This window comes from Arvicola amphibius, chromosome 9 (genome assembly GCF_903992535.2).
Source record: "Arvicola amphibius chromosome 9, mArvAmp1.2, whole genome shotgun sequence".
NCBI lineage: Eukaryota > Metazoa > Chordata > Mammalia > Rodentia > Cricetidae > Arvicola > Arvicola amphibius.
Window position 1 is genome coordinate 123,029,578 of NC_052055.2, and position 24,515 is coordinate 123,054,092.

The following is a 24,515-nucleotide window of genomic DNA, read 5'->3' on the forward strand; positions in this document are numbered from 1 at the left end:
CACACACCCAGGCAAAACAATTATACATAATAAAAAGAATCTAAGATTAAAGAAAATGTCTTAAGCCTGCAACAAAATGTCTTTATTTGATAGTTAGGTACATAATGTTGTCCACCAAATAAAAGCATCTTTCACACACACACACACCAGGTACACACACACACCAAAACAGACACATGCACACTTGCTTGCTCGGGAATCAGGCGCTGGCTCCAGCTTCATTTCTTATTAGCCTGAGCAGTACCAATAACACACTGGTTCACCTGTGTACAATAAGGTTATACAAGATCAAAGTTTGCAAGGTAACTGGAACAACCTGTCCATTCCTCCCCTAGCCCTGATGCTGGGGCTGCCCTCTGAAAAGCTGAAATAAGGGCTATGAAAGTGGGCTCAGCCTGGCTTCCCTTAAAGATAACCGTCCCATGTTCACTAAGCCTGGAGGAGGTCAGAAACCTAAAGAGATGAAGCCCTATAGTGCTGGGCAGTTTTTATGTCAACTTGACACAGCCTAACTCTCATTTGAAAAGAGAAAAACTCCACTGAGAAAATGTCCCATCAGATTGGCTTATGGACAAGTCACTTAATTTGTAATTGATACAAGAGGACCCACAACCCCTGGGCACTATCACCTAGGCAGGTGGGTTCTGGGGTGGATAAGAAAGCAGGTTGAGGAGCAACCCAGCACTCAGGAGGCAGAGGCAGGCGAATCTCTGAGTTTGTGGCCAGCCTGGTATACAGAGTGAGTTCCAGGACAGGCTCCAAAATTATAGGAGTGTTTTGTCTGCATCATATGCATATCTGATGCCTGCAGAGTGTAGCAGATCCTCAAGTTAGAGTTAGGGATTTGTGAACCAGCATGGGAGTGCTGGGAACTGAACTCAGGTCCTCTCCAAGAACAGCAAGTTCTCTTAACCACTGAGCCATCTGCCCAGCCTGTACATCTCTTTAAAGCCACCTCCCTGCACTTTGAGTCAGGGTCTCTGTATATAGTCCTGGCTGTCCTGACACTAGTTCTGTAGACCAGGCTGGCCTGAAACTCAGAGATTTGTCTGCCTGCCTCCCTGTGATGGGACTAAAGGTGTGAGCCACTACCACCCAGCTTGGGGGCTGTTTTTCAGAGCAAAGTAAACAAGGGACAGAAGTACATACATAGGGAAGGAGTCAGAGCACAGATCTACATAAGGAGGGAGTCAGCACAGACAGAAACATCTACACAGGGAGGGAGTCAAGAGCACGGACAGACACATCTACATAGGTTGTGTGGTCATTTCTTCTAAAAATATTAATTCAGAAGGCAGTAGTTAAAAATGGAATCAGTGTGCAGTACCCAAGATACCTATCAAGTTTTAATTCTGTTTGGATAGATGTGTCCCAGCCTAGAAAACAGGAGTCATGGAGATGCCTCTAAACAGCCAGCTGACATACGGGGCAGGTGTGGTGCTTTAAACGAGAAGGCCCCCATAGGCTCACACATTTGAATCTTTGGTCCCAGTGGGGAGGATTAGGAGATGGAGCCTTGTCAGAGAAGTGTAGCGGGGTGGGGGTGGGGGGGTCCTTTGAGATTCCAGTCCCAGTCTCTTTGTTCTCTGTCTCTGTCTCCAACTCCATTCGCCTGCCTTCTGCTGTGCCCCATTGCCATAAAGACCATGGATTTGAACCCTCTAAAACCGTAAGCCCCCAATAAACTAAGACAGCAGGGTAGCAATAGTACCTTGGAGGCAAAGCGCAGTGAATTGAGAGACTCGGAGACATTCTCTTCCAAAGGGGAAATGTTCACAAACATGAGCCTGTGGAAAGAGAAGGCCCACACCAGCATCAGTGGTCTGCCAGGCTGAACACACACACACACAGCCCCTTCAGTCTGTCTCTTCTACTCACATCTTGGCACTGCCACCCAGCGAGTTCTGCAGCAGGTAGGTAAGCTTGCTGTTTCGGTAAGGTATATGAGACTCCTGAAGGGTAAAGGCACAGGCAGTTAGTCCAGGCCAGGATCTCCACAGCTCATGGAGGCTGGCCCCTGCCTTACCTGCCCATGCATCCACTCCTACCTTATTGCTCAGGGCCATTATGACCAGTCCCAGTGTCGACAGACTGCTGTTGATAGCCTGTGTTTCCCGAAGACGGTCACGCTCCCCAGGGCCTAGGGCTAAGCCAGGGTCTAGCCGCTCACTCCCAGCCAGGTCTATAAGGTTGAGGGGAGCGCCACACTGCAGGCCCCGAGCAGCATGCTCTCCAGAAATCTGCAGCTGGAACACACTGTGACTGCGTGAAGATCTCTCATTCTGGGCAGTACGGGCCACAGCCCGATTCTGGCGGGCCAAATGGAGCAGAGCCTCCACCTGGGGATTGTATTAGCAAGGCGTAGAGGCCATCACAAGTTAGGCCATGCTGATGAAGTCTAGTAATGATCCACCCCTGCCCTCTTGGAGCAAAACCACAGACTAGCAGAATGAATATGAACACATTCAGACACAACAGCCTGGGGCGGGTCTATTGTATAGGCCTGCAATGCCAAGCACTTGGAAGGCTGAAGCACAACAGAATGTTCAAGGGCTCCTTGAGATACAGAGGAAATTCTAGGCAACGTGGTGAGGCCATGTCTCAAAATAAAAACTGACTAGGTATGGTGGCTTGGGCTTATAATCTGCAGCACTCAGAAAGCTAAGACAGGAAGATTGTATTGAGTTCAGAGTCAACCTGGGCTGCAGTGCAAGATTCTCAAAAGGAATAAAAGGACAGCCCAAGTGCATCCCTGCCTGAAGAGTACCAGAGCCCTGAGACAAAAGAGGCAGGTAACCATCATGGTTGGGGTGAAGAGCAGGAAGAGTCCTGATGCCCATGGGAGGCGTCTAGTGGCAGTCACCCCTCAGATGCACCACTTGTCTCTACTAAGTCTAAGCCTAGTGACACCCACGCTCACAGCCCATCCCTTGTCCTTTGGTATGCTCTTTTCTACACCACCATGCCCACTCCTCCCACTCCAGCCCCCACTTGCCCTCACCTCTTTTTCACAGGAAACAGGGACATAGCGTGCATTGGTGACGGTGAGCTCCTCACTCCCTGGACCTGCTCGACGAATCTCACACTCGCCCCCTTGCCCCTTCCGGGTCCCAGTGGCTAGCAGGTCTCGGACGGTCTCATTGTAGATCTCTACATAACTTGCCACAAAACTGTATGTCCAGCCCTGGCCACCCATCTCCTGGGCCACGGAGAATAGATGCCGCAGGGCCCGAGGGATCAGCCCCTCCAGTTGGGGGTCTCCCCCAGGCCCACCCTCCATAGTGAAGGTCTTGCCACTGCCTGTCTGTCCATAGGCAAAGATACACACAGGGTAACCATCCAGTGCTGACTGGACAAGCATGGAGATCTCCTCAAATACTTCCTCCTGCTTGCTTCCTGGTGGGAATACCCGATCAAAGGAGAAATCATGGCGGGTAGTGGGTGCTGGTGCTCCGGTCAGGGTGGCACGTCGATCATCAGACCGTGAGACGCTAAGGTGGGTAGGGGGATCAGAGGGTCCAGCAGGGCCATGGGGAAATAGGAGGAAGCCAGGGGATGGAATGGGCTCCCCTGCAAGGACAGGGCGCACCCGGCAGAATACCCGGATATTGCCCTTGAGTTCCTGCAACTGGTTGTGGAGTCGACGGCGCTCCATCTCCAGGCCATGCAGCCGGTCTCCTTGTTCAGCCAGTAAGGTCACCTGGGCTGCGGTCTTCTGCCGCAGAGATACCACCTCTGCTTCGCTGCTTGACAGAGCAGTTTCTGAGGCCTGTAACCTCCTCTACCCAGAGCAGAGGAACAGAAGGTGGGGTACAAATAGTAATTAGAACAAGGATTGTGCCAAAACGGGGTAGGTCTCTTGTCGCATGGTCGTCACAGTCTGGTAAAGAGGTAAGAAAGCCAGGCAGTGGTAGCACATGCCTTTAATTCCAGAACTTGGGAGGCAGCCAGCCAACCTGGCCTACAGAGCTAGTTCTAGGACACCCAGGCTACATAGAGAAACCCTGCCTTAAAAAACCAAAAAGTAAAAAAATAAAATGCAACCAGGTGGTGGTGGTAGTGCACGCCTTTATTCCCAGCACGCGGGAGGCAGAGGTAGATGGATCTCTGTGAGTTCGAGGCCAGCCTGGTCTACAAGAGCTAGTTCCAGGACAGGCTCCAAAGCTACAGAGAAACCCTGTCTAGAAAAACCAAAATAAAATAAAATGCAGTAAGAAAATGGGTGTGGAGCTCCTTGGACTACAGAGATCGCTCAGTGAATAAAAGCATCATTGTGAAAGCAGGAGGCCCTGAGCTGAAACTCTCAGCATGCATGGAAGAAAAGCTGGGTATGGCTCCATGTGCCTGTAATCCCAGCGTTGGGGAGCTGAGATGGGCAGTTCTGGGACCCTGCTGGCTAGCCCAGCCAAAACAGTGAGCTTCAGGTTCAGTGAATCCCTCACCCCTTGCTGCCAAAAAAAGAAAGAAAGAAAAGAAGGTGTGGAGCCCTGGCACGAGGATAAGGAGTGTGAAGGGCTAGCCAGGAAGACGCCATCAGAGTGGCACAACAAAGGGGGACATGCTATCAAAAGTGCGAGACGTGGGCCTCAAGTCATTAGAGACAATAGTGCCAGCTGACTGGAGCTCGCCAGACTTCATGGACATGGGAAGAGGGAGAGATGCCGGAGGTGTGAGCAGGTAGCCTAAGGAGATGGAAGGCCTCCTGAGGTTTCTGGGAGCCTGAGGAAGGGAGGGAGGCAGCACTGTGAGAGTCCAGCCCTTACCTCTTGCTCCTCCAGGCGGGTGGCCAGTGCCTTCTGTTCCTCCTGCAACTCCAGCTTTTCTTTCTGGAGCTCCTGAACCAATCTTTCCTTGGTACCCAGGCATTCCTCCAGCTCCAACACACGGGCACACAGAGTCTCTAGCTTCTGCTGGCTCTGCTCAGCCTGGGTCCGAACACTGGCCAGCTCCCCTGCCAGGGTGTTCCGCTCTGTCCCCAGCACTGTGGCCTGCTCCTGAGCTTCTTTGAGTTGCTCCCGAAGCCCCTGGTTCTCCTGGTCCAGCTTCTGAGTCTTCTCCCGATAGCGTTTCAGCTCTTCATTGAGGTCACACAGCTGGCCCTTCAAGTCCCAGGCAGGACGTTTACCAGGTCTCTTCCCTGCCACCATTGGGGCAGCTGATGCTGACAAGGCACAGAAGAGGCATGGGTCAGGAGTCTGCCTCTACCGCAGGCCTCTAGACCTCACACCGCATCCATCTCTCTCTTCTCCAGACAGGAAGGCAGCAGATCTTTTCTGGGCACTCACCACCTCAGCTTCCCACCCCAGCCTCTCACCCAATGTTTATGTGTCACCTACTGCCAGGCTTCTGGGCAGGAGCAGCAGGAGCGGCAGGAGCTGCCTTCGGGTTCTTCAGCACTACAGAATTAGAGTTGCCATGGAATTATAGGTTGGACATTCTAGGACACACCTGTAATCCAGCACCTGAGAGGTCAAGGCTGGAGAATTGCTAGTTCAAGGTCACCTAACTCTAGGGAGACTCAAAAGAACAAATAAGCACAAAGGCTGGGCTGGGAGGCGGGGCAGTCGAGAGCAATGGTGTCCTCTCTCAGAGGCTCCCATCATCTTTCAGGAGACTCAGAACCATCTGTAACTCTAGCTCCAGAGGACTCAATCCCTCTGTGCACATATCTGCTCATACACATAAAGTAAAATAAAAAAAAATAATAGATCTTAAAAACAAGCCCGAGGGTTGTGTGTGGTGTGACTTCATGGTAGAGCACTTCCTGACATGTGCAAGGCCCTGACCTGCTCCCCAACACCACCCCTCCCCTACAGAAAAGACTTGCAGGACCAGAGCTCCTCAGCAGCCACTCTCCCTCACAGGGACCCAGACCCCTGGTCAGCCCCACCTTAAGCACTATTACCTGAAGCAACAGTAGCGCAACCACGAGGTCCTGTCTTCTTAGGGCCTTTCTGAGCTGTCCAAGGATGCAAGAGAGGAAAAAGTACAACACCCACTGCTGTGGGAACTCCATCAGCCAACAGCCTGCCAGATACCAGCCCATGGTGGGCACGGGCTCATGTACTCTAAGTGCAGATGAAAAGTGTGTAGCCCCTTTTCTGCTGGATTCCGGTCCCGTTCCCAGGGTACATGGAGGACTGCGGATCGCTGCTCTTACTGTGAGTTTGTCCCCAGGTAAATAAACCTTTGTTATCCTCCATTCTGGGCTATTGTGGAACTCTTTGATATGGCTACGGCCTGCTCTTGGGTAGCATACTGATACTGATCTCCAGGGGTAGAGAGAACTCTTCTTGTCCTGTGAGTCTCCAGCCAGCTCCTAATGTCCCTTGTAGGACCAGACACAACTCACTACACCAAAACTCAGCCAGTAAAGAGTAGGCAGAGCTATGCACACAGTAGCTGCTACTCTTCATGTCTGCGTTCACACTGTGTCTCCTCAGACTTTTCCCAAGCATAAACGGCTACCCCTGAAGAGCTAGACTTCGGAGAAGAACCAGACTTTGAAGAGGAGAATTTCACTTAACAACCTTTGTGCCTTTGAAATACTGAGCCAAGGGCTGGAGAGATGGCTCAGCGGTTTAAGAGCATTGCCTGCTCTTCCAAAGGTCCTCAGTTCAATTCCCAGCAACCACATGGTGGCTCACAACCATCTGTAATGAGGTCTGGTACCCTCTTCTGGCCTTCAGGCATACACGCAGAAAGAATATTGTATGCATAATAAATAAATAAACAAATATTAAAAAAAAAGATTCTGAGCCAAGTGAAAAGTTATTGACTCAAACTAGATAAAATTTGGAAGGAAAAAAGAGAGCTGTTCATGCCTCACTCTTGGTCCAACCCACCCAGAACCCACCTGCAGCGGGACCCTGTGTCTGTGACACTGTGCTGAGCGCTGGTCCTCTGGGGCGGGATGTCTCAGTTTTAGTCACTGTACCCAGGCCTCGTGTCCGTTTCTGGGGAGAGATAAGGATGGGGTTTCACAGTGACCTGTTCTTGTCCCTCCCCCGTCTGTCTCACTCTCTGCTCTCCAAACACATCTCACCTTTGCAGGCTCCAAGGCATCCTCCATCTGGTCAGGACCCCTCTTGAGTTTGCTTCCTGGAAGGGGCAGTCGGGAGGAGGCCTTGACCAGGGTTGTCTTCAGCTCGAAGTTCCTCTTCACTTCCAACAAAGGGGGTCTCTGTTAGAAAAAGAGGCTCTTAAACCAGGACCAAGCTGGGCATGGTGGCACATAGGAGGCAGAGGCAGGCGGTTCTCTGAATCTGAGGTCAGCTTGGTCTACAGAGCAAGTTCCAGGACTGCCAGGACTAGGCAGAGAAACTCTATTCTAGAAAATCAAAACAAAAAACAGGGTCAAAGCCTACAAACTCCTTTTTGGAGCCCCCCAACCTTAATTTTCAATCTTGACTATCAGCAAGCATTAACTGAGCCAGTTACACAGCGCAAAGGGATGGCGAGCAAGAGGAGTGGGGCCACCTGCAGGGGGAGCGAGAGGGAGCTGCCGCAGCTACATAAAGATATTCTGGAAGACAACCAGCCTAACACACAGCACAGCACGGCACGGCACCAGCAGGCCTTTCTAGTTAAAGCTAGGACCATACAGTAAAGGAGAGGGTCCCTTGTCAGGAGGAGCAGGCTGTTTACAGAGTGCCATTTTAAATGCTTCCTCTCTAGGCACCACTATTAACTACTTAATTCTGCAAACGGGGGAAGGCAGACACCATGAGGTGAGATGCCTGTCTGAGGTCATGTCTGTGCACTGTGCACATACAGTACTAGTGGAGGCTGTTAGACTCCTCAGACTGCTGTTAGCCACCATGTGGATGGTAGGAATTGAACTCAGGTCCTCTGCAAGCCCAAGTGTGCTAAGCCATCTCGCCAGCCCCTCAGCTTGCTTTCTTATATATCCGTGGCCTTATATATCACCACCTGCCTAATGATGGTGCCACCCATATGCAGTCTTCCCACATCAACATAAATCAAGACAATTCCCCAGTTAAAGTTTCCACCACTCAAGTCCAAAGGGATCAAAGACCTCAACATAAAGACAGCCACACTGAACCTTACAGAAGAGAAAGTGGGAAGTACACTTGAATGCATTGGCACAGGGAACCACTTCCTAAATAGAACCCCAGCAGCACAGACACTGAGAGAAACAATTAATAAATGGGGCCTCCTGAAACCGAAAAGCTTCTGTAAAGCAAAGGACACAGTCAACAAGACAAAACGACAGCCTACAGAATGGGAAAAGATCTTCACTAACCCCACATCAGACAGAGGTCTGATTTTCAAAATATACAAAGAACTCAAGAAATTGGACACCAAAAGATCACATAATCCAATTTTTAAAAAATGGAGTACAGACCTAAACAGAGAACTCTCAACAGAGGAATCCAAAATGGCTGAAAGACACTTAAGGAAATGTTCAACATCCTTAGTCATCAGAGAAATGCAAATCAAAACAACTCTGAGATTCCATCTTATACCTGTAAGAATGGCCAAGATCAAAAACACTGATGACAACTTATGCTGGAGAGGTTGTGGGGAAAAGGGAACACTTCTGCATTGCTGGTGGGAATGCAAGCTGGCACAACCCCTTTGGATGTCAGTGTGGCAATTTCTCAGAAAATTAGGAAACAACCTTCCTCAAGACCCAATAATACCACTTTTGGGTATATATCCAAAGGATGCTCAATTGTGACACAAGGACATGTGATCAACTATGTCATAGCAGCGTTGTTTGTCATAGTGAGAACCTGGAAACAACCTCAATGCCCCTTGATCGAAGAATGGAAAAAAAAAAAAAAAAAAAAAGTGGGGCTGGAGAGATGGCTCAGAGATTAAGAGCACTGACTGCTCTTCCAGAGGTCCTGAGTTCAATTCCCAGCAACCACATGGTGGCTCACAGCCATCTATAATGAGACCTGACGCCCCCTTCTGGCTTGCAGGCATACATGGAAGGAATGCTGTACACATAATAAATAAATAAATCAAAAAAAAAAGTATGCCACCCAAAGGGAGGGAGAGAAAAAGAAAAAAAAAAGTGGTACATTTACACAATGGAGTACTACACAGAAGAAAAAAAATAACAGCTTGAATTTTGCAGGAAAATGGATGGAGCTAGAAAACATTATTTTGAGTGAGGTAACCCAGACAATTATCACATGTACTCACAGGTGGTTTTAAAACATAAAGCAAAGGGCTGGAGAGATGGCTCGGTGGTTAAGAGCACTGATTGCTCTTCCAGAGGTCATGAGTTCAATTCCCAGCAACCACATAGTGGCTCACAATCACCTATAATGAGATCTGGTGCCCTCTTCTGGCCTATAGGCAGGATACTGTATAAATAAATAAATAAAATCTTAAAAAAAAAAAAAAACATAAAGCAAAGAAAGCCAGCCTACAAACCCCAATCCCAGAGAATTTAGACAACAATGCGGACACTAAGAGAGATTACATAGATATAATCTATATGGGGAGTAGAAAGTAGAAAAATACAAGATCTCCTGAGTGAATTGGGAGCATGGGGACCTTGGGGGAGGACTGGAGAAGGGAGGGGAGAGGCAGGGAGGGGAGCAGAGAAAAATGTAGAGCTCAATAAATATCATGGAATATAATAATAATAATAATAATAATAAAGTTTCCACCACACATTTTCAGGACCCAGTTCAGATGGTCAAGCTTGGCAACAAGCACCCTACCTCTCACCAGCCCTTTAAGGTACAGTGGGATGCAGTCCTAAGGATGAACAGGTTTCATGAGCGTGGCCAGGGACAAGCACCAGTAAAGAAGCAAAAAGGGGCACATGGAATAATAGCACTGTCCTGTTCAGACCAGAAAGGGAGGATGACAAGTCTGGAGGAGAACTGAACTGTGGGTCACACATGGCAGCACTCTCTGACCCCAGCACTCAGGTGACAGGGACAATAGGGTCATAAGTTGGAGGCTGGCTTGGCTGGACTACAAGCAAGATCTTGTGGGGAGAACAAAAAAACAAAACAAAACTGAGCACTTGAAAACGAACAGAGGTAGGAGAGAGAAGATGCGTAGCATCCCATGCAGAGACTGTGTTATCCATCCACAGGGGCTGCGAACATCTGCCTTCTGGCAGACACGGCGCTTGGCCAGGAATGGTGCACCCCAAGTCCGTGCCTTCTCTGTGCTTATTTTCTAGGGTAACTGCCAAACTCTTGAATCGTACTGAGTGCCTGGGACAGAACCTAACTCACTGCAGCTAGTGACTAGGTGCAAAGGATACCTTTGAGCACCAGGGCTGCACGCTGACGGGACTCAGTGAGACTGTTTCCAGTGTCTGAGCACTGAACACAAGTCCCTGGGAGAAGCAGGTGCAGGAAGCCAGTGTTGGTATGAATAGGAACTGGCTGGGGTTGGGTGCGCAGGAGCTAACATAGTCTAAGCTAACCCCAGGGTGCCAACTACAGTTCATTACCACAACAGTGGAGGAAGGTATGATTCAGTTCAATTGTTTTTAACTATTGCTCTGGAGAGGGGGCTAGGTGTTGAGCAGAAACCTGAAGGTTATTGGGGGGAACTGAGAATTAGCCAGCCCACTAGCCAGAATCTGTGGTCTGCCCCAAACCCAAATTGCTTGTATACTGGCTGAGCCTGGGGCGTCAACCAGGTGGACAGAAAGTATATCCAGCAACTGAGCCCCTGAGGACAGATATGTTGATTTCAACACATAAAAGGCAAATCTGGCCGGGCGGTGGTGGCGCACGCCTTTAATCCCAGCACTCGGGAGGCAGAGGCAGGCGGATCTCTGAGTTCGAGGCCAGCCTGGTCTACAGAGCTAGTTCCAGGACAGGCTCCAAAGCTACAGAAAACTCTGTCTGAAAAAAAACAAAAAACAAAACAACAAAAAAGGGAGAATCTGGAAACCATAATGAAGCCTGGAGAGGGGTTCTGACTACATAAGCCCTGGCTGTCCCATGTGTCACTGACAGTGCGGGGAACTAGTCAGCTCACCTAGTAGTGAACTTAATGCAGGAAAAGAACTAAAACATTTAATGACATCTGCAGGGTCATCAAAGTGGAGTTCTGCAAGAATGAGTTGTGATGGCAAAGAATGTGAACCTCCTCAAACTCCTGCACGCATCACAAAGCCTAACGAACAGGAAAATAATCTTTGTAGGCGCAGCAGGTGCCTGTGGTTCCAGTTCTTTGGGAGGGCGAGGGGAAGAGGTCAAGCTCAAGGCTGGCCTAGGCCCCTTAGCTTGGCTGTGTTGACCAGAGCTGGAAAGAAGACAAAAGACTTTGCAGGGGAAGAGCCGTTCAGTCTCCTGCACAAACACAGAAACAGACAACAGACGGGCAAGGTAGTTCAGAGGTAAGGGTGCTGGCTGCCAAGACCGACACCTAAGCTCAGCACCCAGAACCACAGCTCCAGAAAGTTGTTCTCTGCCTGACCTCTGCAAGAACGCCCTGGCACGTGTCCCCACCCCCTCCCCCATAAGACTTAATACATAGCTTTGCTAAGATAAACTTACAAGCTGATAGCCGCACCCCGACTTGAACTGTGTGGCGATGAACGTGGACATGGGTCCGCTATGGCTTGTCTCCCTCAGCTACTGTGCACTTCAGCTGACTTTGTGCAGAGGTGTTAAAAGCTGTCCTGGCCAGCAATCTTCAGTACACAAAATCCCAGGTCAGCCTCAGCTACATGGGTTGGGGGCGATGGGCTATCCTTGAAAAGCCTGTCCTGGCACTAGCTCTTGTAGACCAGGCTGGCCTTGAACTCAGAGATCCGCCTGCCTCTGCCTCCCGAGTGCTGGGATTACAGGCGTGCGCTATCGCCGCCCAGCCAGTGGCAGGTTTTTGTTGGATCTCTTTCCCAATTTCCATTAACTGCCACATACTGTCTAATGATTGAGTAGTATTTACAAGCCATGTGCACACCAGGCTAAGCCATGAATGAGGTGGAACACGAACACGTGTGTAGATGACAATGCTACACCACAATGTCAAAGAGTTAGACACCCCTGACAGTGATGTCTAAAAGATGATGCTAGGGCTAGAGATGGCTCAGAGGTTAAGAGCACTGACTGTTCTTCCAGAGGTCCTGAGTTCAATTCCCAGCAACCACATGGTGGCTCACAGCCATCTATGAGATCTGGAGCCCTCTTCTGGCCTGTAGGCACACATGGAAGGAATGTTGTATACATAATGAAAAAATCTTTTAAAAAAAGACAATGCTAACATGGTTCCCATACCTTTCTACAAAGTGACATCCTCCCATCCCCCCAAAAAAGTCAGGCATGGCCACCAGACACTTTGGCGGCAGAGCAGGTGCATCTCTGAGTTTGAAGCCAGTCTGATCTACATAGCCAGTTCTAGACCAGCCAGAGCAACACGATTAAGACCCTGTTTCAAACAAACAAACAAACAACTTTATTGCTGATGAAAAACATTACCTTTGGGGCTTGGTTTTTGTCCTCCAGTGACTTATTTATTGTGGACACCTCCAAGCACTATAAACGGTATTTCTCTCCCTTCTATAACGGCAGAGGCAGTGATCGACTCTCAGAAGCATTTAACATTCACTACAAGGAGACACACTCAACCCTTTCTCTCCAGAAGATCCTAGAGGGAAGTTTTCCACTCTGCCCAACCATCCAATCAGTGCACAGCAGACACTGCAATTTCCTCCGCCCCCAACTTCCTCTCTCCACGGTGTCCCCTGGCAGCTCCTCTCTCCATGGTGCCCCTGGCAGACACTGCCTTTCACTCACTTCTGAAAATGGTATCCAGAGCAGGGTTTCTCCACCTCGGGTCACCCCTTCACAGAGCATAGCAAAACTACAGCTAATTGTTTTCCTTGTGGGGCCACCACAACATGAGGAACTGTTTTAAAGGGTCAGAGCATTAGAAAGGTTAAGAACCACTGATACAGGACATTTGCATTCAATTAATCTTCTAAACAAATTTCACTTCCATTGTCCCAACAAAACTGCCATCCTCAAGTCGGGCAGTGGTAGTACATGTTTTTAATCCCAGCACTTGGGAGGCAGAGGCAGGCAGAGTTCTGGACTAGTCTGTTTACAGAGCAAGTAGCTTCATGATTTCATAATATGTTTCTTTTCTTCATTTGTTGAGACAGTGTATCGCTGGCCTGCAACTCACTCAAACCCTGTCTCAGCCTCTTCCAAGTTGACCTCAGAAAGGTTTTGTTGCTTTTGGCAAGCGGGTTTTTGGATTAAGGGTTCCTGGGTGCTTGCCTAGCACCGCAGCACCAAGCTCCTCCTTCCAGCCTTTAGTCCCCCAGCGAGCATCAGTTAATGGTCCTCCTCCTCTGCCTGGCTTTCTTCCCCTGAACTCGCCTGAACCCTTTCTCGGCCGGCATTCACTGCCTTCCAACAGAGTTACACAGCTTATTGACTTCTGCCTCCCCAGTAAAGATCAGCTCACTGGTGGCTGGGATGTCTGTCTCCCACTGAGTACAGCTGTGCAGGGCATGCAGAAGATGGTCTGCAAGTGTTGCATCAACAGATCCAAGAAACCTCTGGCATTTTTATGGTCACCTGTCACAGTGTCTCCTTTTTGGCTGAGTGTACCAGAAAGTCTCTCCAAGCTGAACGCTGACTGTGGATCAATCTAAGCTGACATATAGTAAGCAAAGAATGCAGGCTGGCAATTCCTGTCACTAGACTTCAGAATGTTAACTGCAACACATACACCTTAGATGGTTGTGAGAGGAGCGGGATACCCATGAAGTATTCAAACAGTCTCACTGGGCAAAAGAAAGAGATGAGAGAATAAGAAGTCCTTCATATAGATCGCCCCATATCTCCTCTCCCTTCCTCCATCCTGATCCAGGAGCAATAAGAATCAACACAGCAGAGCACCAGCAGGGATGTGCCTTGGGACAAGGGACAAGGCCTCTCGGAACCCTCGCTTCTCCCACAAGGCTATCTGTAAAGAACTGAGACGCAGAAACGCGTCGGATCCGCTTGAGAATTCTAAATGGAGAATGCTGGAGATAGCTAAGCGCCTGCACGACGGGGGCGGCGGGCTAACATCAATGCGACCCTCTTGGGCGCCTCGCTGCCTGTCGTCTGCACGGACTCGGCCCTCCCCTAGCAGCCGGGCATGCATGCCCCGGGCCTGTCCCCAAGGCGCCTCCGCAGCACTCACCTGCGCCTGCATGTTCATTGTGGTCCGCACAGGACGAGATGCAAAGGAAGAGGACAGGGGGACGGCGCCCCGGGACCTGCGTCCTCTCACGGGCTCGTGGGACGCAGCCCGAGCGACAAAGGGGCCTGCAACCGGGCCACCTGCCACACCCGCCACTTTTGAATTTCAAACCGCCGCGCCGTGGACTCACCGCTCAGTCCGAAAGGGCCAATCCGCGCCGGCGACACGGCCGCGATCCAATCACAGCTCCCTGCGCCTGCGGGGCTCCGCCCTCTCGGCGGTTCTAGTTCCCGTCACCTCGAAGCCAGAGAACTGGACCCTGGGATTCCTCTTCCGTATCTGCTTTTCCCGGCCCCTCCCCTCCTAGACGCGGAGCGCGCTGCACTTCCGCTGGGCGACGTCAGATGTGCGCGTGTGTGGAGGAGTCCGGCACGGGAGGGGTCTGCGGGACGGACGGCAACGCGCATGTGCAAAGGCGCCCAGCGCAGCGCCGGGGATGAGCGAGCGCCACCCAGCGGAGTGTGCGGGAAATGTACGCCTCATCGCCAACGCTCTGGACCCTAGACGCTGCAGCCGGGTCGCTCAGGTCCGAAAAGCGGGAGCTGCTTTGATGGCGCCAGCCTGTCTCCGAAGAAAAAAGTGGAGGTCTGGCGGTATGACAACAGGTGTAGCGTCTACCAAGAGTGCCGAGGCCCTGAGTTCAATCGCCTGCGTAGGAGAGAAGGATTAAGAGAAAGGAGAGGGGAGAAAGCACGAGAAGGCGAACAATCAGAATATAAGACTTTTGCAGTGTGTTCTCAAATGTCATGCAATATGGTCATAAACCGGGCGGTGGTGGCGCACGCCTTTAATCCCAGCACTCGGGAAGCAGAGGCAGGCCTATCGTTGTGAGTTCGAGGCCAGCCTGGTACAAGAGCTAGTTCCAGGACAGCTAGGACTGTTACACAGAGAAACCCTGTCTCGAGAAAAAAAAAAAAAATCAGATCACTGGGCAGTGGTGGTAGATTTACAACTTGATGTAAAGAAACATACTATTTATTTATCTGAGAAAGGGTCTCTCTACAGAGCTCTGCCTGTCTTGAAATTCCCTATGTGGACCAGATTGGCTTTACAGAGATCTGCTTCCCTCAACCTCCTGAGTGCTGGGATTAAAGGCGTGCACCACCACCGCAAGGTCTGAGTTTGTCTTTTATTGCAACCTGTTTTTTGAGTTTATCTTTCTTAGCTTGAAGCCTGACAGCAAGGTAAACGTGCTGGTGAGTTTTTCCATATGCAATGGGCTGCTGACCTGGCAGCTGCAGCCTTTGGGGAGGGGCTGGCTCAGTTGGGCTTGCCGCTGCTAAATAGTCCGCTGAAGCTAGAGCGCCCCTGTCGACGCAGTCACAGGTGTCCGAGAAGGATACATTAGAGCAGGAAGTATAAACCAAATGGCCTCTGTATCAGTTCGAATGAGAGAGGCTTACCCACAGCTAGCCGCGATCCTCCACAGTGAATCATCTCTGGACGGCTATGTGGGGGGGGGGGGTGGCAGGGGTCAGTCTTCAGCTGTCACACTGGGCAGCATTGGCCTTTGGCGGTCAGACCCAGAAGGGCTAAGAGACTTTTCTGTGGAGGAGAAACTTAGGAGAACTAACCCATCTTGGTGAGGCCGAGTAGGACAGTCAACCCAACAGTCTCCTTAGTTTGACCAGGGTCCTGCCAGCAGGAAAGGAACGGGGCAGTTCTTTGCCCAGTGGTCAGTGTTCCTACGCCTGAAGCAAGCTCCAGGTGAAGTCAATTGCTGCCGATCTTCTTTGGAAACTGCCTCAGCTGCTTGCTACCAGAAACTGGTATTTTGTCTACTAGGGAACGCCCTTTGCATTAAACATCTTAAATGCACATTCAGAAGATTTCTCTGAGGGGTTTGAAGGCTGTCGTCTAACCTATTAAGTGTACCTGATTTATTCATTTATTTATTTATTTTTGAGACAGGGTTTCTCTGCGTAGACCTGGCTGTCCTGGAACTCGCTTTGTAGACAAGGCTGACCACGAACTCACAGAGATCCGCCAGCCTCTGCCTCCCAAGTGCTGGGATTAAAGGTGTGCGCCACAACCACCCAGTCCAATTTTTAAAGTTTAACAAAGTTAGCAAAGACTAAGAGGCTAGGCATACAATTTCAAGTCAGTTTTTGCTAGCCAGAACGGAACTTAGGAATTTATAAACTCTACTCATCATGTTCTTTATCTAAAAAAAAAAAAAAAATTAGCAAATACTGTTGAACAGTTAGGAAAGGCGTAAGTGGTTAGACCCACACCTCTAAGTCAGTTTCTGTAGCTGAGTAGACCTGTGTAACCTTGGAAATTTATAAACATAAACCTTTGTTTGTTTGTTTTATTCACACACACACACACACACGTATGTATGTATGTATGTATGTATGTATGTAGGGGTGTTCTGCACATACACCTGCATGCCAGAAGAGGGCACCAGATCCCATTTACAGATGGTTGTGAGCCACCATGTGGTTGCTGAGAACTGAACTAAGGACCTCTAGAACAGCAGCCAGTGCTCTTAACCTTGAGCCATCTCCCCAGCCCCACATACACTGTTTTTTAAGTCATATTTTTCATAAACCTTGCTCATGCTTTTGTCCTTATCTGTGTTTTGTTTTGCTTTTTTCCTCTCAGGACAAAAGTCATCATACAAAAATCCATCCTAATCCAAAACATTTTGGAGACTTGCTGTTGACCCCCTAGTCTAAAAAGTAGATGCAATGGGAAACAGGGCTTGGCAGGACTGAGAAGTCTTGGCTCTGTCTCAGTTGGTTTGTACTACAGCAGCAAGCCAGGACAGGCTCCAAAGCTACAGAGAAACCCTGTTTCGGAAAAACAAGAGAAGCAAAACAAACAACAAATTCTATTTTCCTAAACAAGAGTGAAAACCAAGATGCATACAAGCATACTGTATATTTTTAACTATCACCCCTCTGTTACAAGTTTAAGCTATATTTGTTACAGATTTTAACCACACCCAGTGAACTTACAAATTCTGAGATACAGAAACTTTATACAATGGTCTTACAAATCTTGAGATAAAGTTATACTATAGCAAAAATTTCAGAGATATAAGAGAAGGGAATAGCCTAGATAGTTAAGGAACAAAACAAAACAAAAAACACAGAGCAGGAGTATGGGACCAGCAGTTCTAATCTCTATGGGAACAGTTTATATTTTACCTGTTTGGTTTTGTTGTTTTTGAGACAGGGTTTCTCCATGTGGCCTTGACTGTCCTGGAACTCGCTCTGTAGACCAGGCAGGCCTTGAACTCACGGAGATCACCTGCCTCTGCCACCTGCCTCTGCCTCCTGCCTCTGGAGTGCTGGGATTAAAGGCATGCGCCACCACCACCCACCGGTTTTACTTGTTTTAAAGCGTGTAGTGTCTTCTCTTGGGCTGTTCTACTTTGCTCTTCTTCTCCCTGTCTCAGAGTCAGGTGACCTGCCTGACCCAGGAAGGAGATTTTGGAGGAAACTGAAACAAGCATGCTCGGTGTGGAGAAAGCGGTTGTAGTCCAGCTCCAGACCCAGCCTTTTTGTTTGTTTGGGTTTTTTTTTTTTTTTTTTTTTTTGGTTTTTCGAGACAGGGTTTCCCTGTAGTTTCTAGAGCCTGTCCTGCAACTAGCTCTTGTAGACCAGGCTGGCCTCGAACTCAGAGATCCGCCTGCCTCTGCCTCCCGAGTGCTGGGATTAAAGGCGTGCGCCACCACCGCCCGGCCAGAGCCAGCCTTTTTATAGAGCATATATAGCACCACACAATATTTAACATTATCTATACTAAAATGATATTTGAATATTTTAATGTTTTGTTTTAAAAGACAGGGTTTCTCTGTAGCTTTGGCGCCTGTCCTGTCCTGGAACTCACAGAGATCCACCTGCCTCTGCCTCTGGAGTGCGGGGATTAAAGGTGTGCACTACCACCAGCTGGCAGACAGTGGTCAGAGGGAGGGCCTAGAGCAAGCGGAAAGCCGGAAGGCTCGGAGGCGCATGCGCACGCGAGAGTTTGTGAGCGGAGCGTAGGGAAAGTTTAGCGGTGAGAGGCTCTGGGTGCCGCCTGTTTGTGCCATGTTAGAGGTTTGCAGATCTATGAGGAGTTGGAAATCGTGGGTGCCATCTTTGGCCATCGAGCTGCACTGAGGCCGAGCGGCGAAACAGTGAGGCCTTAAAGCCGAGTCTGAGATGAGGAGGCTCCAGCAAGAAGAAGAGGGGCAGGCGGGGAGAGGAGCCGAGAGAGAGAGACTTTAGGAAAAGGGGTTGCAGGTGGGCTGGGAGAGCAAGGATGGAGGAAAGAGGGGTCCTGGTAGCAAGTATTTCAATCCTGGGTGTCCCCAAGTGGACTGAGAGACTTGTCATCGAGAAATGTCCCAACTAATAAAGGAGAGGTGCCCCTTCCTGTGTGATAGGTGCTCAGTAGGGTGAGAGAAGCTGCTTGGCTCTAGCAGACAGCTCCAAGGTGATACCTACCTGACAACCATGCCAGAGCAGGCGGAACAAAGAAGTGACTGAAGAGGCAGACTCTAAAATTCGGACTCTGGCTGGAGCGGTGGCTCAGAGGTTAAGAGCACTGACTGCCCTTCCAGAAGTTCTGAGTTCAATTCCCAGCAACCACACAGTGGCTCACAACCACCTGTAATAAGATCTGGTGCCCTCTACTGGCCTATAGGATATATATATATATATATATATATATATATATATATATATGCAGACTACTGTATACATAAGAAATAAATCTTTAAAAAAAATTGGACTCAGATATGGTGGGTGGGTGACAAAAGCCAGCAGGAACAAATGACCCTAGGGACAGCCACAACAGACAACAGCACCTTGGTTCAGTTCGGAGCATCCAGGCCCCCAGGAAAGGGGTCCCTTTGTGTCCTTCCCAGCTGTTCAGCACCAAATGTGTTAACTGACGACATGACCACTCCATAGCACGGGAAGGTTTTATTACAGACAGAGAAACCAACCGTCCAGAGGAATCTGGAAGTCTGGGACAGAGAGGGAAAGAGAGAGAAGGGGACTGATCATAGCCAGCAGACGGGACACGGCCTGTTGGTGAGAGACAGGAGAGGATCAGTGGACACAGACTAGATAGAGAAAGCAGCAAGAACAACAGGCACATGCCAAGAACAGCTAGGTCGCAAGGAGAATGAGCAGGATGAGCAACTAGGGAGGGAGAGTTTAAAGAGGGGTAGGGACTCTAGTGTGGACTTTTCAGTTTATGTGCATTGTGTGAGGGTGTCAGATCCCCTGGAACTGGAGTTACAGACAGTTGTGAGCTGCCATGTGGGTGCTGGGAATTGAACCCGGGTCCTCTGGAAGAACAGTCAATGCTCTTCACCACTGAGGCATCTCTCCAGTTCCCCTCTTGTGTAGACTTTGACATGTGTAACAGGTATTCGTGATACTGAGGGAGCCTGTGTAACAGGGCCGCAGATCTCAGCACAACTGACTCCCTGATGGAAGTACCATTCAAGCCATAAAACTCAGCACGTAGACAGCACCACCTGCCAAAATAAAAAAGCAGAGACCCCATCCATCAAAGTCCATAGTTCTGGGAAAGTCTCTAAATGCACTGGCCTTGCTTTTTGGTTTTATAGTTCCATTCCTGGCTAACTGTTCTTGCTGCCTAAAGTGTGTCAACCTGGAAGACCCCGAGAAAGGCTCCATGCCGTACTGGGATCCTAAGCACCCAGTGTAGTCACAGGCCCACTAAAAACGACTCCTTATTGACTTAAACCTGTGTCCAAGCAGACTTCTCTGCTGGAGACTTCACAACCTTTCTGAAGGTCCCACCGAGATCCCCAGAGACCAGATCTCAAGACACTGGGAGTCGCAGGGCCCTCAAAGTAAGGCAGAGTGTGGGGGTCAGGGAACTCTGAGGGCGTGAGATGTTTCAGGGCCCCAGGGCTTTCTTTGATCATTCCCTGCCTAAGGGAGAAGTCAGACACCTCCACGCCAGAAGAAAACAAAGTTGCTTGGTCCGTCACCTCCAGAAGTAAGTCGGGTTAAGTTACCTTCTGTTTAGACACATAGAGGAGGTTGGCCATGGCAGCTGTTGTAGTGTCTGGGGTCTCTGTGAGATGTCATTGGATTCCCGTGTGTGTGTGTGTGTGTGTGTTTCTGTCTGTCTGTCTGTCTGTCTGTCTGTCTGTCTGCCAGAGCCCCCCTGGCTTAAGACTTTTGCCCTCTTGTTCAGGATCTGGATTCGTTTTGCTCTGTCAAGTCCTCCAGAGAACCCTCCCCGTCCCACGTGGAGCCCCTTGAGTCACTTGGCCCCACCCCCAGCTGGCACACACACTCACAGCCCCCAGATCACCCCAGGTCAGTCCTGGTCCCTGTGTGGTGTCTAGGAGGGACGGAGTCTCAACCAGGGTCCCCTGCCATCTAAGCAAAACACACACATGGAGGGGAATGAGTTCCCTGAGGTGCATTCCCTCTTCCCCTGCGGGCTCTAAGCAGTCCCAGAGAAGGGGAAAGAAGTTCCACTGCTTCCTCTCTTCACTTCAACCATTCATCTGCATTAAGAGGAAAACAAAACCCAACATTTTTTGAAAAAAGTAGATAATCAGGGACTGGGGAGATGGCTTAGAGGTTAAGAGCACTGGCTGCTCTTCCAGAGGTCCTGAGTTCAATTCCCAGCAACCACCTGGTGGCTCACAACCATCTGTAATGAGATCTGGCACTGTATCCTGGAAAGTGTAAAATAAATAAATAAATAAATTTTTAAAAAAGTGATTTCGTTTGTCACCTAGTTGGCCCCAGAGAGCAGAAACAAAGTTATGAAAGTTAAAACAATTTAAGTCCCAGTTGCTGCAGACAGGCCAAAAGGTGTTTGACAACAGAGAAATGAGCCGGGCAGTGGTGGCACACGCCTTTAGTCCCAGCACTCAGGAGGCAGAGGCAGGTGGATCTCTGTGCATTTGAGGCCAGCCTGGTCTACAGAGTGAGTTCCAGAACAGCTTGGCCTGTTACACAGAGAAACCCTGTCTCGAAAAACCAAAAAAAGAAAAGAAAAGAAAAGAAAGAAAAATCAGTGTCTTATCTGTCAGAAAAATACCTCATAGCCTCCAATCAAAAAAGATACAGTTGAGGTGGCTCGGTTAAGAGCACTGATTGTTCTTTCTGAGGTCCTGGGTTCAATTCCGAGCAACCACATTGTGGCTCATAACTATCTGTAAATTGGATCTGGTGCCCTCTTCTGGCTTGTATGGATACATGCAGGCAGAACACTGTATACATAATTAATAAATAAATCTTTAAAAAAAATACAGTTGGGCCAGGTAGTAGTTCTGAGACATCTGGAAGTGCACGGGCTGACCTGAAGTCAGAGCTGCTTTCAAAGCTGCAGATGCCTTCAGGAGGCTCACACCTCAAATCCCAGCACCCAGGAGGCAGAGGAGATCTGTGAGTTCGAAGCCAGCCTGGTCTACAAGAGCTAGTGCCAGGACAGGCTATAAAACTACAGCGAGACCCTATCTAAAAAAAAAAAAAAAAAAAAAAAAAAAAAAAAAAAAAAAAAAAAAAAACAAAAAAAAAAAAAACCCAGCAACAACAACAAAAACAAACAAAAACAGAAATCCACCTGTCTCTGCCTCCTGGGTGCTGGAATTAAAGGTGTGCGCCACCACTCGGCTGGGAACTCTGTTTTTCATGAGTCTGATTCTTGCAGAACAGATGTACACTGTCTTGGACCTGAAAGAGGTGTTCTGCCACTTTGCATTGGCAGAGGTTTGCCACCCCTCTTTGCTTTTAAATGGACAGGCCCAGAGGGAGTTTACAGAGGGCAACAACACGCCCGGACCAGACTGCCCCCAAGATTCCACAGTTCTGCAGACCTGTTTGATAAGAAATTAGGAACTGACCTCCTGCTCTCTGCTGGGGGCTCCTCAGGAAAACAGATTCTAAAGGGGCCACTGAGGACCTGCCGCAAGAGTTACAGACCTTGGGCTACAGAATGTCGACAAGAAAGCCCAGCTTTGGATATCGGAGGCTACCTAGCTTGGCTACCAGCCTAAGGGAGACTCCAGGAGCCTGTCTCAGAGCTGGATTGCCGCCATCTGCTGATCCTGCTTCCAAAGACTAAGAGACAGGCTGGAGAGTTCCTACAAACAGCTGGATGGATACTGCTGTCTCTGATCACTGGAGTTTGTGGAAACAGCAAGGCCTCTACATAGCAGCACAGAGGGGGCACTGAGCCCCTAAGAGGGGCTGAGACCGCACAGAAGGCATCTGCAGCTTCGAAAACAGTTCTGACTTCAGTGTCAGCCTGTGCACTTCTGGGTGTCTCAGAACCCTGTCGTCTGTTTGACTGTGAAACAAGACAAAAGGTGCCAGACAGGGTTTCCCTGTGCATCTGTGGCGCCTGTCCTGGAATTGGCTCTGTAGACCAGGCTGGCCTCGAACTCACAGAGATCTGCTAGCCTCTGCCTCCCACATGCTGGGATTAAAGCTATGTGCCACCACCGCCTGGTGACAAAAGAGGTTTTAACTCAAACTTGGTGGCCATGGATGTGCCCTGTGACATACCTGTCCAAACAGTTGGACCCTGTAGCCACAGGATGGCTCACCTATGTAAGAGCTGTGGCAGCTACTGCTATTCTGATGAAAAAAAAAAAGTTAAATCTGGTCAAGATCTTACACTCACAGTGCCCATGCTGTTGAGACCTCCTCTGAGGAGCACAGAAAGATGGCTGTCTAGTGCCCGTGTGTCTCAGAACCAGGCTCTCCTCCTGGACCACCCCCAAGTTCGCTCTGAGCCCATCAATCCTGCTACCTTCTTGCCCGAGGATGGTCTTCAGGGGCTCACCCGTGACTCTTGTGAGACGAAAGACGAAACCAGGTGTACCGGAGCTGCAGCACTTTCTTAAACCGAGACGGTTTGGGCCCAAGCCAGGACCTCACCCAGAGAGACATGATCTACCTGACCCAGGCTCTCAGATGGGGAAAAGACGTCTGAAGAGTCCAAGAATAAGAAAATAAGAATGTAGAAATAAAGAAATATAAAGTTACAAGTCTAGGAGAATGGGAACAGACTGTCAGCAGCTTTCTCAGCAGATCAAGGATCAGTCATTCACAGTGAGCTGTTTTCTCAGATGCTTGGGAAGCCTCCATCAGCCTCGGTCATTCCATTTTACAACCGGCTGTTCTATTTACAAGGCCAGAGCTTCTCTCTGCAAACTGACAGCAGTGTCCTGGCCATCCTTGATGAACTGAGTTAACCCTTAGGAGACAGAGATGCATGACGTCTCTGTTATGGGAAACTGGCACCGTTAAAGGGGAGGCAGGGGGGTTCAGTATACACTGCCTGGAGAAACCAGGAGAGACAGTAACCATGGTGCAAACATCTGGTTTGACTAATGAGCTCTGATAATGGAGGTTGTAAAGTATGGCAGTCTGTATCTGAGTTTTACCTTGTGATAGTATGAAAAACTTTCTGCTATCTTCTAAGTTCCCAGGCTAAGAACCAATTAACTCTAATTTATTAACCTTCTGGTATTACTAGCAGTCCCTTTTCTGCCTAATTGCTAAAAATACATGTTTTCTTGCAATTAGTGACTTTCGCTGTAATCTACTCTGAAACATATTTCATGATGGCTGCCTATTAACCCATTAACATTAGAACTCACTCCCCTCCTTAGGGTCTACATTGACTGACCCACGGGTCAGGGCAAAATCGTAAAAATTCCTTTGTTCAGACCTAATGCTTGGTGCCCCAACTATAAAAAGTGGGTTCAGAAACGGCCTTTTGCCACAGCCTAACAAACACCATCTCTGGCTGTGGTCTCAGCTAGCTGATAAGCTTCTTTATTTTTTAATTTTTTATTTTTAAGTTTGCTTCTGGTTTTCCTGGGATCTGGTTTCTGGAATAAAGTTTGCTTCTGGTTTATTAGACTTGGTAGTGTTCTCATCTTTGCGTGACCCCCCCCTGGACCCAACAACGTCCACCACAAGTGTCCCCTTGTTCGAGTCCAGTGATACCACCTGGGTCAAGCGAGCAGGTGGCCAAAGGGGGACTGAAACCCGCTTGGAATGGGGCCGACATGGTGATTCTCGCCACTCCTAAGCTGTGAAGGTAGCTGGCATCACACAATGGATCCACCACGAAGGGGGTCAAGGAAGCAGAAGCCTCAGCTGCTGCCGTCAAATGGACTGATTCCTGGACCGTGGACTCATTAAAATTAAGGTTTCTTTGGGCCCCAAGCCCTTCTGCTCCCTGCCCCTCTCCGGAGCCTTACGTTTGGGGTGAATACAGGATCATGGTCCAAGCCCCACAGCTCTCAGACCTGGACTTGGGAGTGGAGGAAGAGGGATACATGGGAGGTG

General features: G+C 49.3%; 1 protein-coding gene across 2 annotated transcripts; it reads right to left on the reverse strand.

Moving 5' to 3' along the window:
* Positions 1-58: 58 nt before the first annotated feature.
* Kifc1 (kinesin family member C1) lies at positions 59-17,424 on the reverse strand. 2 transcript variants are annotated; one of them, XM_038342674.1, is made up of 12 exons: positions 17,370-17,424; positions 14,345-14,862; positions 7,046-7,183; positions 6,857-6,956; positions 5,906-5,959; positions 5,337-5,396; positions 4,764-5,161; positions 3,002-3,781; positions 2,049-2,339; positions 1,879-1,952; positions 1,712-1,787; positions 59-263 (listed from the first exon to the last, which is right to left on the reverse strand). In XM_038342674.1, exons 3-12 carry the CDS (start codon positions 7,070-7,072, stop codon positions 219-221), a joined length of 1,905 nt encoding a protein of 634 aa, XP_038198602.1. In that variant the 5' UTR covers positions 7,073-7,183; positions 14,345-14,862; positions 17,370-17,424; the 3' UTR covers positions 59-218. The 2 variants fall into 2 exon arrangements, with proteins under 2 accessions (XP_038198602.1, XP_038198601.1); XM_038342673.1 differs by lacking the exons at positions 14,345-14,862; positions 17,370-17,424 and adding an exon at positions 14,155-14,283.
* Positions 17,425-24,515: the final 7,091 nt, after the last annotated feature.

What these genes read in the sequence shown, in the direction of transcription:
- Kifc1 (XM_038342673.1), bottom strand. An exon ending in TTGCGCTACTGTTGCTTCAG is followed by an intron (nt 5,397 to 5,905) that starts GTAATAGTGCTT and finishes CTAATTCTGTAG; the next exon opens with TGCTGAAGAACCCGAAGGCA. An exon ending in CTGGGTGGCAGTGCCAAGAT is followed by an intron (nt 1,788 to 1,878) that starts GTGAGTAGAAGA and finishes CTCTTTCCACAG; the next exon opens with GCTCATGTTTGTGAACATTT.